The sequence below is a fragment of the Ptiloglossa arizonensis genome, chromosome 9, assembly GCF_051014685.1.
Source record: "Ptiloglossa arizonensis isolate GNS036 chromosome 9, iyPtiAriz1_principal, whole genome shotgun sequence".
Classification (NCBI taxonomy): Eukaryota; Metazoa; Arthropoda; class Insecta; order Hymenoptera; family Colletidae; genus Ptiloglossa; species Ptiloglossa arizonensis.
In genome coordinates, this window is record NC_135056.1 from 22076984 (window position 1) to 22093633 (window position 16650).

General features: G+C 41.6%; 1 protein-coding gene across 1 annotated transcript; it reads right to left on the reverse strand.

The window, feature by feature from the left end:
• Nucleotides 1-211: 211 nt before the first annotated feature.
• On the reverse strand, nucleotides 212-4122 carry LOC143150877 (RNA-binding protein squid). Its single transcript, XM_076319425.1, has 3 exons — nucleotides 3920-4122; nucleotides 3058-3777; nucleotides 212-2938 (listed from the first exon to the last, which is right to left on the reverse strand). The coding sequence occupies exons 2-3, from the start codon at nucleotides 3421-3423 to the stop codon at nucleotides 2432-2434; spliced, it is 873 nt and encodes a 290-aa protein (XP_076175540.1). The 5' UTR covers nucleotides 3424-3777; nucleotides 3920-4122; the 3' UTR covers nucleotides 212-2431.
• Between the last annotated feature and the right edge of the window lie 12528 nt (nucleotides 4123-16650).

Sequence of the window (16650 nt, forward strand, 5' to 3'; positions counted from 1 at the left end):
TCCTTATGTAAATACTAATTGTAGAAGAAATCATCGATAAATTTGTTTCAAACATTTTACTATTTAGAAGTTGGGGTCACTGTTCCGAGTTCGGCAGACGTTTTTAATTGAAACGTAAATCTCTAATACAATTAAATAAAATTATTAACACTAGAATTTCGTATTGATTCTAATTTAAGCAGAACCAGGGTAACTAAAATTTGTATAATGCTCATGTTTAAAACTCAGTTTGTTTAATTTCAATGCCTTTAAACTAGGATAAGGGAGGATTTACATTTTAAATTACATTCTTTTCATCATATAAATGTAAATGTTTTACTGAAGCATATACTTTTGTTCATACTTAAGATTCAATTAGAACAAGGATGTTACAAAGTACTTTTCGAGTAATGAATATTTTATTTTTTGTTATAATTAAAATATACACTGTGTCATGGGTGAAACAGGCGAATAGTAATCAATAGTAACAAAATATTTGTGTTATTTCCTTTAATTTCACACTCTGTTCTCTTTTTTATATATATATATATACGTATATATGTATATATATATATATATATATATTTTTTTTTTCCACACGCAGCAAATATGGTATACACAGTATACAGATTTAATTTCAAAAGCACAATTAGCTTGGCTTAAAATCTTTTATAAGAGAACAGTTTATTTTCCATTGTGTTTGTGTATTATGAATTATATTTAAGCCAAACTGTCGATACTTTTGTAACATCTGAGAAAAACTTGAATGTTTAAAGCCTCATCAGCCTTGTGTACAATATAATTTCGATGTACCTAAATGTAGTCCCATAATGCCATATCTACATTTGCTATAATTATGTTGTCACTTTTAAAGTTACTTTATCGAAGAAATCACAAGATCTATTAGCTGTCAAATTCTCTAAGGATTGTATCATGTCAAATGATACCCTACGCATTAACAGTCTTCTTGCGATATGAAGAGCAGTCTTTGTACACCAGACAGGAACTGCTGTTCAAAGCAAATGCAAAAAAAATGTTATAGTAGCCTAAATAACAGTAATTTATATTTTCGTTTGTTTCAATGCCTTAAACATTCTGTTGATTCAGTGTTTACGAATCTTTTTTTTACAAGACACAATAATTTTTGCCATATTTGTATGTCTTCCATATAACACAGGAGTACACGAGTGCAGCAACTTTCCAAAACCACTGATTATGTTAATCACATTTTTAAAGTTGTTACTATAATTGAAACAGCAGAAAACAGATGAAGAATACTAAAAGATGTAGCAATAAAAGTTATGATTCATGCAAATTATAGTGTACGTGTTACCCTTCTGATGTAACTTCTGATATTATTTTAGAATATTTTGTAACCATCCTCTACCACTCGCGTACTCTTCGCGTATCTACCCAGGACGTTCATATTTTAATTATATTCATTTTGAAATATTTTTATCTTTCTCTTAATTGCTAATTTATTATATACTAACTCGTACACGTATACATCATTATGTATGTGTACACGCATATACATATAACATACGAAGATACGTATGCATTTCATGATACCTTATGATTTGTATAAGTTACAGGACTTACTTTAGATTATAAACAATTAGATGATAATAGATAATACGTTTAGGTTATAAATTTATGAGGAAGAAGTACGTTTAATTAGGAGTCGAACCATTGGTCCATGAATGGTAATTTGTTTTATATCTATCGATTATTTCTAACTGACAAGTGCTTTCTGAACTGAAACTGTTTATAGACGTAAAGTCCTAATATAAACGACACAGCATTGTGTTTCTAATAATAAGATTAACACCAAGCATATAATAAACAATACTTTAGTAATGCAACTTAAGATGCTAAAGAATAATTAGAGTATTAAATTATAAGATATACATGTTAGTATTATGAATCATGAATAACAAGAAACCAGGAGTAAATCAATCATTTTAATTCTCACACTACGTATGATTCCAAGAATATTGTAGTAATGGGTTGGTATTAGTCACTGTCTCATCAAGCTTCATTTCGTGTACGTAGGAAAAAAGCAGTTTTTTTGTACGAAAAATTTAACTTGAGTAAAAAATATTTGAACATCCCTTTTAGTAGTCTCATTAACAATTGTTTTATGTAATAAGTGACAAAATGTGCATAGACAAAAAAAGACACGATCCTTTCCACTTAATAAATTACACTGATTGCAGATCAATGAAAAATTCGTTTCTTTTTTAGAAAATGTACATAAAAATGTACATACATACAAAGATTAAGAAATTTGGGGCTCAAATATGAGTCTCGCAATGACTCCATAAGCTCTTTCATCCCAAATTTCCATATCTCAGTCTTGAACTGTATCTAGATAAAGTTGGTCTACTCCTTACTATGTTCTTGCTTTATCACCAAGTTTCGAGTATGTAAGATTCATATACCCCTTTTCTTAATACGGCTGATGTCTCTGAAATTGACGTGGTCCCTGACCATTTCCCCGTGGCTTACCTTGAGCCCCATATCCCATATTTTCATAGCCGTCGTAAGTTTCGTAATCAAAATTTGCATATATATCATCGTATCCTCCTTGATAGCCATTACAATATTCGGGAATGTAGCTATAACCATGGCTATAACCATAACCATATCCCGGACCCCAAAATCCTTGATTCCTTGAATCTGGATTAACTTTTACTTTTTTGACATCCACTTCTTTGCCATTTATTGTTTGTTTTGGTGTTTTGAGTAATTTATACACAACTTCTTTGGAGTCAAATGTTATGAAGCAGAATCCCTTTCTCTGGTTTTTTACCTTATCAAACGGTGCTTGTAATTCAACAATTGTACCATATTGTCCAAAATATGATTTGATATCATCGTCTGTAATTTCTGGAGTGAGGCCGCCCACAAAAATTTTTCCATGCTGGGGCTTTTTACTCACCCGTTTTGGATCCACCTGTATTAAAACAAAAACATACTTTGTTCAACATAAAAATTTGTATAACGGGAAAAGGAGCAATTTAAACGGAAGTTTTCAAATTTAAGCGTTAAATTTTCTTTTAGAATGTAACCGACCTTTCGTTTATTGATGTAATGTTCTCCAGAAGCTAAAAGTTTGTCGATCGTCTTGGGATTGGTAAATACCATAAACGCGAAACCTCGTGAGACACCAGTATAGGGATCAATTTTAACAGTAATACTCTCGATCTCTCCAAATTTGCCAAAATGATCTCGAAGTTCCTTGTCGGTGGTATTACGCGATAGGCCACCAACGAAGAGTTTACGTTCGTCATCCTTGCCTGGAATTCCAGCGGTGGCTTGTTGCTGGTGCGGCTGTTGAGATTGCGACTGTTGCTGATGAGATTGCTGTTGTTGAGATTGTGTCTGTTGACCGGTACCCTCGGCCTGGGCTTGATTCTGGTAACAGTCAACCGCCGCCATCGTGTACCGTTCAGAGCTTACCGCGTTAAAACCACGTCAGAAAATATAAAGTGGACTGGTCGAAACGACGAGATCAGCGAAAGCAACGGTGTACTGCGCACAAGAATAATTTCGTAGCAGTTGGCACGCGTCACAGTCGGTTCTTATGGTGAACCGGTGCCGGCTTACGAGCGAAGAAAGAGAGTCAGCAACAGTTTCCGATTCCCTCTAAGCCTCTTTTAGCACGACGTGATTCGTCCTTTCTGTTAAGACGTAATTCGTTTCTCCAATCGCAACGACAGATTCAACAGACAACACCGGAAATTCCAGTTCGTTTCCGACGATCGTTTCATTACTAATTTTAACGAATGTCCCCTAAAAAATGGAAAATGGACAGATTGTCGTACTTGTTTGCTACATAAATTAATGATTTATTTTTATAATACATTCTTGCTCGTGTGATAAACATTTTCTAAAAGTCCTTGAACATTGGTGAATACGAACAATGCACGAATACCTTTGTTCCTGTGACTGTGAGATCGGTGTCTTTATCGGTTGAGAATCGCATATTACTAATTTGTTTTGTGCAAATCGAATTGTAATGCATATTTCCATGCAGTAATAACATCATCCGTTTTTCTTTATGTAGCAACTGATTTAGGTTAGGTTAACATTTAAGTTGCAGAACAAAGAACTTAAAATTTAATATTTTTACAGGAGGCTCTTACTACTCTGTAAGTGTAAAGTATCATGAAATACGTAATGAGAAATTATCAACGTATAGAATCAATGTTATTTGGTATATTTATCGAGCTGTAAAGTTAAAATTTAACACTGTAATAATAACACACATACTTCGATCGCATTTAATATACATTTTACTCGATGTACGCTAATAATTTAACATTTTCCTGAATACAATCAATATAAATATGTATGTAGAGGTCACGAGAATAAGCGTAACGTGTTTGCATGCTTGAACTAACTTTAACTTTAATTATTTAATTGGAAATTTTCAATCGTGAAAATAAAAAAAAAAAATGACCTTTCTTTAATTTCAATTCTCGATTCACAATTCGGGGACAGGTAGTGTTCTTACTTATTTGCACACTGGTTAAAGTCGTTGCTTTCTCAGTACATATATAAATATAGTCAGACAGAGAAGGTTGTATAAATAAAACACAGGCCCTCGGCAACCCCGGCTTATCTTTTCTTCGGTGGAACAGTTAAGAATAGAATAAGGTTCTACGGGTAGACTGACGCGTTGTTAATTATAGAGCTTGTTTGTACCTATATAAAAATGGTACAAAAATTGTGATACAAGAATCATTACTGGGAAACGATGCACGTGAAATTTGCAGTATCTACGAAAACCAACGTTTTCTCTTAGACGTTCTAGGGAAAAGAATTTTCATCTTGCACTGTTTTATCATTCCTTTAACGGCAAAACTTAGTGACACTTTACTCGTTCGATGGCGCCACATGATTTAGCAAATTGTAACGCGTTTGCTACCCTTTTAACTAGCAGCTTTCACTATATATTCACTATTTTTTCTCATATACATGGTTAAAATCTGCCTCAAGGAATTAAAATTAACTATTATCGTTTGTTCAGAATTAGTTTCTGCGGTACGATTTAATATGAGTTTTGCTTCGTAAAAAATATTTTATACTCGAATATGTAATTATTTTTATTTCACAATAAAAAATCGAAAATTTGGTGGCAAACTGCAGCGTGTTTAAGATTCATATTTCAACTATTTTATTCAAACTTTAACGAATATTACACAAAGTACGTTACTTAGACTTCTCATCGTACCGTTGCTCTCTGTTATCACACTGTATTTGATTTTGTTACATTCAACTTTGTCTCATTACAACTGTTTCACTTTTGTTTTTTCGTTCATTATCTTTTCTAAGATGTATTACAACACTTCGTCGTACGTTGTTAAAGTGAGAACAGTCTTGCCGGTGATCAATCGTATAAATAGGCCTACGTATCGCGCAACACAAGATATATGACTTGTGCAACACTTACGTATACCTACTTGTACCCGAAGATGTGTTCAATTTACTTGCAAAGGATCATTTTCACCATAAGTGTTCCGTTACACGTTTCATGTATTCTTTCATTATTATTCGTATTATAATTTAAATTGATTCTACAAGTTTCTTGTTTGATATAAAGATGCGTTTACCACCGATTTAACTCGAAAGGATTCTCATCCGGATGTATTATTGTGAATTTAGGTCGTGCAAATGGATTGATAATAATCCCAATCCCAAAAGACCAATTTACGATGCAGAATGGTCGTTCATTACTTTTCGCAATCCTTTTTTTGAGTATTATCAGAATTCTGTACAAGAGGTTAGGTTAGCTCTTCTCGACGAAACGTGGGCAATGCGTTTACTTTTCGCTCGCTGTTTGTTTTTTTCGATAAATATTAGATCGGTACGTACAAAATATCATTTATCACATAAATTAATCGAAATAGTTAGTATTAAATTTTTCACATTTATTTTATTATTGCTTTCGTTTCATAAAAACAAGGCACTAAGTAGGGTAAAAATTAATCGAATATAATTATTTATGCCTTTCTTTGGATTTCTCCTTGGCTCAGTTTTCCGTAACATCCCTTCAGTTCCGAATTTTAAAAACGAAACATCGAACACTTTTCACGTTAACGTAACCTTTAACCGAATTTACTTGTCATCGTTTTCACGGTATTACCCATTAATTCGAATTCGCGCAGAAAATCACTCGTACATTCTGATTAATCGTGTGTCGAAAAAAAACGTAGAAAACGTTAAATAACTGGGAAATCTTGATAAACCAATGCACAGTGTTGCAAGAAATTCCTTCCTTCTACGACGTACAAAAATCGACAATCGAATGTCGTTGAACTTGTATCATGGTATTGGAAAATTTCAACTTTAAGAAAACGACGTTTCGTACGCGTTAACGTAATAGATTTCTCTTCACCTTTTGCTTTTACCTGTTCTTCTTTCTCCTGAAGAACGCGTCGAGTCGCATACGATACCGCACACGCAGTTTATACATAGGAAGGGGGTGGGCGTTGCGACGCTAGGCGTCGCTGGCGTCGAACCGGCGGCATATCGTCGAGTCGAACGTGTCGTGTGCCGTCGCTGTGTCCGTCGTCGCCGTCCGTTGTCGTTACCGTTTTCTTTCGGACAGATTTTAAAAACTTTGTGCGAACGAATCTCGCGCTCTTCGTCCCTCTTAAGTGCCGGGAATGGAGAGCCTCGGTTAAATTTTCATCGGTTCCCGACCGATCGACGTTGGACCTCCCGGTCACCAGAGGACCGTGGCGAGAAAAAAGTGTCACATATAATATACGAGTTCACGAGTACAAGCGTATACGACGAACCCGGAGACGACGGAGAAGTAACTTTGGTGTACCGAGGAACGTTTGTTTCGTTAGAGCGTAGAGTCGAAAAGAACGAGAAGAGAGAGGCAAAGTAGGAAGAGATCGAACGGTCTAAGGTAGAGGGAGAGAGCGAGTGGAAAAATATACAAGTCGATTCTGTAGTAAAATTATTAGAATCGTTCGAAAGAGGAAAAGGTTGAGGTTGAAGAATCGCGAGGGTACGAATTTGACGGTAACTGTAGAATATGAGAGGACAGAAGCACGCAGCGAGAAGGTAAGGTAGTCGATTGATTTGCCGCCGACGTCGACGACGCCTTCTTTGCGCGTAGTTCTAACCCACCCTCGTGTGCACGGAACTAGGAGAGAGAGAGAGAGAGAGAGAGAGAGAGAGAGAAGAGAGAGAGAGGAGAGAGAGAGAGAGAGGAGGGTGTGTGTGTGTGTTGCTGTGTGTGGGGGTGAGAGAGGGGGAAGGGGACAGAGAGAACGAGCGCGTAACTAGGTGTACCATGAATAATACGCGCAGCTCGCGAACGAGCCCACGTTAGCACAATTTTGCGTTCGTGGAAGCCGTGAGGGTGTAGAAACTTATACGCGTATATATTACATATACATATATACATACATACATAACCGCGTACATATAAATATAATCGAACGCACCCAGATATCTATTTATAAGTTTAAACACAAGGCGAGAAGGAGTGGTGGGAATCGCGGCGGTGGTAGCGATGCTCGGTCTCTAGCAGATGTGTGCGTGCGTGTCGCGCGGTCGTTGGTAGTGGTGTACTCTCTCTGCTAGTGGTCTCATGGTGATGCTGCTGCTGGTGTGGTGATGATGCTGGTGGTAGCAGTAGTGCACTAGAAAAGGAAAGACAGAAGTGGTAGAAACGAAAGGAGATATAGCAGTGGGCTTTCAACGGAGAAACGAGAAAGAGTAGGCGAAATAGATCGCGGAGGAGAAAAGCGAGGTTATAAGGGAAGTAAAGGGTAAGGGACGGTAGCGCGTGGACGAAGAAGGGTGACGGAAAGTGCGTTGTTCGTGGTGTATCGTCGCGCTGAAGAGAAAGGAAGAAACAGGCGGTGGAGAAAGTGGTGGAGAAAGAGGAGGTGAAGAAGGACCGTGTCGAAGGAAGTGTCGCAGCGGCGGGACAAGGTGTAGAGGTTGAAGAGACGAGAAGAGGAAGGGACACGAACCGAGGACATCCTGGCAGTGAGGGATCACGGCCGAGAGCGCGTCAACGCGGATATGACGAGCGGATACGCCCGGCTCACGTGATACGCAACACAATCGCTCCACCGATACCGTTCTCTTGCAAGATATGTGGTAAGTCGTGAGATTTTCTCGCCCTAACCTTCGAACCCGAGATCCGCTCTACGTACGAGTGGTCGAGACACCGTGGAAATCCCGCTTTATGCCCGTCGACCGTCGCCTAGGTTCGCGTACTTCGTGTTTCACGGTTTTTCGTTCATTTACCGTGACGACTGAATACCGAGAAGCGGCTACGTATCGCAAAGTTCGGTTCAATTCTGGCAGTCGTAGTCGTGGCCACCGAAAGGTACTGGATCGTTCGGATATAAAATAACGATTCGATTTCTTCCTCGCAAAATTGTGTATTTTCGTAGCCGTTTTAATATTTGGAGAACATTGTGAAACCTTTGCGGCTGAATCGTCTATGGTCATCTTCGATTCACAGACGTATATTTGTCGAAGAACTTGAAACAATATACAAATACAAGGTTAGGAAATATGTGTAAAAAGAGGAAAGTGGAAACGAAATCTTTCGTAAAGATAAACGAAAGGAAGAAAGATACAAAATAACGTACGTACACGGACGTCCGAATAAAAATAATTTCGCTCGTATATTTCGCATATTGCGTTAGATTCTTATGTAACGAAATTATACTTTTATCCGTGAAAGAATAATCAAAACAATCGAGTCGAAGCTCACTCGCTTTAATTCCACGAGTGTAATTTACATAACGGGTTGTATTCTCGGATATTCGTCGGTCGTACAGATTGGAAAACAAACAGCCATGCCCGTGCGATTAATATTTAAGTAGGAAGCGACGAAAAAAATGTAGAATCCGGGACGCTGGTTCGAGTTTATCGGTCTCTCCGCTGTTTCGCGCAAGGAACGCGTGTTTCGCGCGAAAAAAAACATCCTGCGTTTCAATCGTCGCGTTGGGTTGGCGAGCGCGAACCAAAAAAAAAAAAGAAAACGTTTACGAAACTGCTTCTGCTTCCTATCACGGTTCGGGCACGAAAATTTTTCGATCGAGGATCAGTTCGAACGTTGAACACGTTCGATTCGTAAAACTGTACGAGGAGGACGCGGCTCGAACCTTTGAACGAATAATCGACGCCACGGAAGTAAACTTTTCGTCGTAAACCTTTCGAAGCGCGAACCGTTGCTTACGTTGTATTATACAAAGCTGGCGAATATTAACGAATTAACGTCGGTATCCATCGACTGATCGGAAAATTGGTACCGCGGACGCGCCTATCGTTAATTCGAAAAGGCTACCGATATACTCGAACCCTCGTAAAAGCTCGGTCGTTAATTCCAGCGCAAAAGGACAATACCTAAATGCCATTAAAAGGTTAACATGTTCTTCCTTTATTGCGATTCTGCGAAAGATCAACGATAATGCCAGCGTTTCTTCGAAACGACTCTTACGTAGCAGCACTCTTCGCGAAACTTGAAACAATCCATTCCATCGAATCGGACAATTTCGTTAAGCTTCTTCGCTGAACGACCGTTTTAACGAAGATGAGCTCCTTTTTCTCTTTCGGGCGGGGTTGGTATAGCCACCGTCGCATAAATTGTCGAATTTCATCAGCTTCCGGGTCGCGCGAGACCAACCCTTCGTTCGGTCTCCGCGTTTCGAGTTGTCGAGTTACAAACGAACTCCGTTCTTTTAAATTGTTTCGGTGGCTATGCGTGGCCGCTCCGCAACGTAAGGTATTCTCAGTCGGTTCGTTTTCAGATAACGAACACATCGTTAAATGCAAGGGCTCCTCTTTAAGTTCTTCTTTACGCGGTGCTCGTACGCGGAACGATATTTACAAGGGTCGATTCGACGATTCCCGCGGGAGTCGATTCGTACCGAGTCCCTAGAAATCGTTGCGAGTGCATACCTTGTTCGTGCAGCTATTTCGTAATTGTTGCTTCAGGTACTCGGCGTATCGCCACCGTGCGAAACGGAGGCGTTACTAAAAATTGTTTCGACCGATTCTTTGATCCGGCGGCTTTGAAACGAGTTCGCGGGAAACGGGAGAAATTCAATCCATTGTACGCGTTGCCCGATGCCTAACGACGTATCTCGACGCTCGTTAAACAGAAGCACGAATTCTCCTGGCAATTGGAAATTGTTGGCTATGCGTATCGAGCGGCGTTCCCGTCGATCGGGACGATTCAACGCGGCTTCTTTCAAGCCAGAGAACAACGCCTCTGTTTTCGTTCGAACGGTTTTAAGCGTTTCGTTGCACAGTTGGTTACGTTCTTAAGATCGACTCGTTAAATCGGATCGTTTCTGCGCTCGTGAACGTTGGACAATTCGGACCCTTTCTTGAGAACTTTCGCGATTGCGAAGGACCGTGGATCGGCCCGAATTCGTTCGAATTTCTTCCACTTTGCTCGGGAAAGATTCACCGGCACTTGTCCACCTATCGACGAGACGATCGACGTTGATCCGTCGATCGTGGGAGAAGGTAACGGTCCAAGTTCCCTGCTAGATGCTGCTAGATTGGGTCGACCTGATTCTTCGCAGCCCAAAATCGCGGACTAATCTCGAGGAAATTCGGGTCGACGCGTAATGAGGTTTCACCTCGGATTCCCAGTCGACATTCCAAGGCATTCCGCCAGGAACGTTGCCTTTCCGAAGTGTAAATTACTTAGACAGACGTCATCGTGTTAAGAAATTAAATCTGCTCTCCGATCGTCATTCGCGGTTGTTTCGAAGGGACAGACCGTTGTCACCGATTCGTCGCGACACGACACTCGGCGTGTTTTACATTTCTCGCGGTAGACCAGCTACGTGTAATTATTGACAGCGACGGGGCCAATACGATAGCGATGTCATCGATACCGGATAATCCCACGATTATCATCGGTGCGCGTTCTATCGTTCCTTTCGACGACCATTGAAATTGTTAATTTCGTTGCTGTTTTCGTTTAAACATCCCTCGCAATTTTCTTCGTCGAGGAACGCTCGCGTCTCGTCGATTCGTCGAGGATTATCGTCGTAACAGCCTCCGGAAAGCGATCGCTTGGAATTATTGTTATCTACGAGATATTGTGTCGGATATAATGACGCATAGTAACGGGCTTGAAAATGTCACGTGACAGTTTCGTTCCGTAACAGTAGCGAGCGTATATTTATTTTCACGTGGAATTATTCGTTCGGGACGTTGGCAGGGGTTGCGAACGATGTGTAGAAAATCGAAAAGAAAAGGTGGATGGCAAAATTTATCCGGAGCGCTGGAGTGAATGACAAGACCTGATCCAGACCTGCCCTAACGGTCAGAATTGAATAGAACTAGAATATTTAATAATAGATTTGTTTAGAAACGGCAAACTTTTCAACAAACAAATTAAAATTTTGTAGAAATTCTTAAAGTTTTCCAAGAAGTAAACGAAAAGGGGTAAATGTTGCAATGTACGCGTTTGAAGCTTAAATATTGAAACGGTTGCATCTTCGTTACCATTTCGATTATTCGCGGTAACATTTTGGAAAAGTGTACCGAAAACGTTCAACTAAGAAAATTGCGAGAAAAAAAGATCGCTTCACCGATTAACGTAGATAGGCGATAATTTTACGAACAAGATACGCCGTAATTTATCACGGTTTAACGAACGTGCCCAGCGAAGCAATGGAATTCGATCGAGGAGTGCAATTACCCGTTCGTTGGTTCCCTGTAGGTGGTTTTCCGTGCCTCGGACGTAGTTTTGAAACTACGTTTTCAAAATTCGCCGACCGGAGGGATCCGTGAATTCGATGCAAAACGCGGACACGCCGCGCCGGTGGCGCGTGCCTCGTCGCATCGTTTTCAGCCACGAGGTTTCCAATTTTATCGCGAAAAGTTCGATCGATGGAACCCTTGATATTTACCCCGTTAATGAAATATCGCGGGCAAATCTCGTCCGCGAGAAGTACGCGGCGAATACGCCGGTGACCTTGTTTCCCGAGCGGACTTCTCCGAAACAAGAGTAATCTCCTTCCGCTGGCTTTCGACGAAAATAAAATCGATCCGTAGCAATGGATCGACTTCGGTTCAATTTCTCATCGATGAGATCAGTTGCGAGATTATTTCCGCCGCGCTGGAACGGATTCGATTCTTAACCGGTGGCGACTGAACGAAAATGATCCGAAGCTTTTTCTCTCCATCGAGGAACACTCGTATCCGTTGCTTCTTGCTCGACAATTTCTATCGGGGAGCCGTTCCGTCGTTTACGAAACCCGAAACGTCTACTAGTTTCCGCACGGAGCTTTCGCGAAACTGAAAAACAAGGCGCTTTCGTTCGAAATAGAGTTCACCAGCGGCTCGAACCAGTGACACTCAATCTGCGATCCATGGAAATATCAAGAATCGTCGAAGGTGTCGTTAAATCGCTAGGCGCATCTTTCGATTACCGAATCGACGAGACACTTTGCAGCGTGGTTTATTGGCTTTCACCGATTCGTAATCTCTAATCTCAGCGAGTCGACAAGAGAACGTAGGAGTGCAAGTGAAATGCACGGGACTGGAACGTCGCGAGAGTAGACGGTCGAGGAAGTGACATCGTCAAAAGTTTGATACTCGTTTTCCGTTCCTTCGGTACCGTCAACAGCAATACTCGATTCATTATTAGGAGGTTGGCGCCAGGAAACACGATAGAACCGTGTCGTCCCACAGTTTACGAGCACGCTGGAGTTCGTTGGAGGGCAAAGTCTGATCTCGACGACGAAAAACAAAAGCCCTGGTTCGGGTGTGTTCGCTCGATATTCAGGCTAATGATATTCGGCATCGTCGGACTTAGACACGCGAGCGGAACCGTGCTACAAAGATCGAGTTTGATTTCCCTCGAAACCGCTTGCTCTCGCCACCCTTGCTGTTTCACTTGTCATCGTTCCGTCAGTTAGAGTTCTCCTAACGGTTAAGAAACACGAGTTAACACGTTCACCGTTGATGTATTCGAGTCGATACGCACCTGCACGGGTTCAGGACGCCGTATGTATTTATTCGAATGGAATAGTATTTCTCTAGGAACATTACGGACTTTGGAGAAGGTCTATGAACTTAATTATAAATCTTAATTATAGATCTTAATTATAATCCGTAATTATAGATCAACACCTACACCGGTGTTGGAAAATCTATTATTTCCGTATGGAGAAAATCACTCCGACTAGAGATTCGCGACCTTTAATTTTTCTTTACTGCGAGTGGACCCGTCGGGGTTTACGCGCGTGGGGTTGGTCGATTTTTTTGTCACGGTGAATAATAATCCCTTTTGGGCATGGAAAACAATTCCGTCTGGCGAAGAGGTCCTAGAAGCGGCATCGGGTTGTTGTAAGTGTTTCGCGCACAGATTTTCAACCGAACAACTTCGGGAGAGACGTAAAGCTACACCGTAGCCGGTAATTTTCGAGCGTTTTATCCTCTCCGCTGTCGTTGTTCCCATCGCCGCGAGAAATACACCGAAAATATTTCGGGAATAATAAGATAACGAAAGGCCGGTCGCGAGGGAGGAAACTAGGTGAAACGAAAACTCGATCGCCTATCGCGCGTCGATTTTTCAACCGTTGAAAGCGACGTTGACGTTCCGCGTTTCTTTTCAGATTTATTCTTCCGCTCGAGTGAAAAACGGCCCTTGAATCGCGGAACAAACAGCGAATTCAGAAATCCGCGACCGTTACACGTAAATTCGCGAATCTCGCGAACACGATGAAGCATCGTTTCCCGGTTACTTTCCGACGAGAACTCGATTTCGCCTGCTCGCGTTGAACTGTTTCGACGTTGAACGTTTACAGAGTGGACGAGATCGTGGATAGAGGGAAAATCATCGCGAATCATCGTAAATCATCGGGACGGCCAAGAACGAACAAAATATTGGAGAAAGAAGCGCTCGTCGATTTTAATAAACGCTCGCGGCCCGTTGGTAACGTTTCGACGAATCTCGCGGTAACTGTTCGTTGTCGATATAGGATCAGCGCGATTACAATCGATACTGCAGTTTCATCGAGTTTCCGTTTCACGACGCTTCCGTCGACGGATTACTTTAGCGGCGAGGAAATGTCGTTTTCCTTTCTATCTGGATAGTCCGTTACCGTGGAAGACTCCGTGTTTCACCTCGACGATATCGATCGACGTTAATCGAAAAGAAGCTCTCCGGATCTGGAAAAGACACCGCGATCCCCGAATTGCATCCCCCGGAGAGATCGTCGCCGAATCTCGAATGTTTTCTCGATTTTTGAACGGACGTGTACGTTCCCTCTTTTTTATCCGAGGGGAATCGGGGGAAAGATTTCCAAGGGAATCGATTCGTGGATATTTTCAACGAAAGTATTCGAATTTCGAGTAGGTGCGACATTAAGAGCGATCGAAGGAAGTCGAAACGTCGACTCGATCGAAGTTTCTGGTCTTCTCGCGTCCACGTTGCTGTCTGAAAACATTTCCTATCCGAAACGTATACTCGGAACGAAGTCGAGCAGTCTCTGTTCACGGTCTGCTTTTGATTACCGAAGAAAAGGCGCCCGTTTATCCGGCGGGATAAACGGAAAGGCGAATAATAGAAGTGAAAAAAAGCCGTCCGAGCATCCAGATAGGCAATGGACGGTCCAGAGAGCAGGTAGAATCGATTCCAGCTCGAATAATGCGAATAATATCCACGCTTTCGAAAGTTTCGCAAACTCCGGCTCGGCTAGAAATGCCAGGGATCCTTTAACTCTTTGAAGCGTCAAGCGCTTGAATATCCCTTCTTTTCGAGCCGCCAGCACTTTACGAAATTGTGAAACAAACTAACTTTTCCAATTTAACCGTTTAATCCCCGAGCACTCGAAATTCCAGTCGAGGCGCCTCATTGACAAGATTTTTCGAGCAATCGGCCCGATACGAGGCAAACGGACGCGTTCTTTTCGTTATAGTTTCGATCGACTATCGAATCAAGATCCGATCGAAGTGCAGCAGTCTGTGGATAATGGTACGAATCGGTGGCGTTGCTGGATCCGTTCATTTCGCGGGAAATTATTCACTTTTGCAAAGCAGGAAGGCGCTTTGGTTCGATACTTATTAGGTGCGGCGATCGTGTCTCGGGTTACTGATAATTTATCGAAGCGGAAAAGAAAAAGCTCATTGCGTTATATTTTTTCACCTCGTCGTACGTTCAGAATTATATCAAACGTATTTACCGAACGTATTTTAATTATTTCACGAAAAACGATGAATCCATGACCGAGCAAAAGAGAAGATGGCGCTCAACGATCAAGCTCGAAATTTATTAGGTGCGGGATGAACGTTTAAATACAAGCACAACGTATTTCGTATATTTAAAGAAATTAGAGCGGCCAACTTAAATTCTACGACCGAGCAAAAGACAAGATGGCGCTCGACGATCAAGCTCGAAAGTTATTAGGTGCGGGAAGAACGTTCAGATACAAGCATAACGTATTTCGTATATTTCAAGAAATTAGAGCGGCCAACTTGAATTCTCAAATTCGCGCCAAACGTAAATTCAAACCCTACGGTCACGACCACGCTTCTCTTTAATTTCTTGAAAATGATCGTTCGTCCAGTTTACGCGGACAAAGTCCTTTCTCGCGCGTCGATAAACATTTCATCGACACGGATCGTACGTGAATCGCGATAGATGACGGATTTCGAGCGTGCGGCTAGGGCATCATCCACTTGGGATGCGAGATGAAAAACAGAGGGTCGAGTCATCGATGTGTTACAAGTGTCTCTTTCAGGTGAGAAACGTCAATTTTGCAGATTCGCGGCCGGGATATCAGCCCGAATGCTCTCGGCTTCGTGACCTAGAGTGCCAACTATTTTTAAAGCCTTCTTTGTCCGTTCTATCCGCTCGCCGGACGTGCACCACCCGACTTTCGTCTTCGTTCGCCGTATTCTCTCCCCTCCTTTGCTTACGCGCGTTTCTTGCGCGATTTTCGTTACTCATCCGGGGAAGAAAAAAAAACACTCGAGATCGTAACGCGACGCTACGAAAGGAAGGTACGCGAAATTTGATCGCCTAATCTCTTCACTCGAAACGATGCAAAGCTCGAGCGATGTTTCTACTCGGGAAGAGAGCGCGAAACGGTAAAAGCAAGCGAGATACGGTTCCGCTCGATCGTTGAGCGCCATCTTGTCTTTTGCTTGGTCATGGATTCATCGTTTTTCGTAAAATAATTAAAATACGTTCGGTAAATACGTTTGATATCATTCTGAACGTAAGACGAAGTGAAAAAATATAATGTAATAACCTTTTTCTTTTCCGCTTCGATAAATTATTAGTAACCCGAGACACGATCGTCGGTCGAGCGTCGGAGAGAACGTCGAGGCTTGTTCCGAGCCAGTAATTCCGAGATGGGGATAACTTTGCGACACAATGAGAGTAAGAGAAATTATTGTAACGTTCCTTCGTCTTTGTTCCAATTTTCCAGACCGATTGATTCGCGGTCCCGGTAAGAAGGCCGCGTAATTTTTCCTCCTCCAGGTTCCTCTGGCGCGTGTAAACGGGTCGAGATCGCGTTCGCGAAGGAAATTTCGAAGCGAGGCGGGTTCGAGCGGACAATTCGAGTTTGTTCTATTTTAAACGATAGATAAGAGGAGTTCGACGATCTTGACGGGTGCCCGGACATGTGTCTAGGAGTAAAAATA

Bases quoted from the DNA above. Each gene is read 5' to 3' on its own strand.
- LOC143150877 (XM_076319425.1), bottom strand. From the start codon at position 3,423: ATGGCGGCGGTTGACTGTTACCAGAATCAAGCCCAGGCCGAGGGTACC. The intron at 2,939-3,057 runs GTCGGTTACATT...GTTTTAATACAG, and splicing joins ATTACATCAATAAACGAAAG to GTGGATCCAAAACGGGTGAG.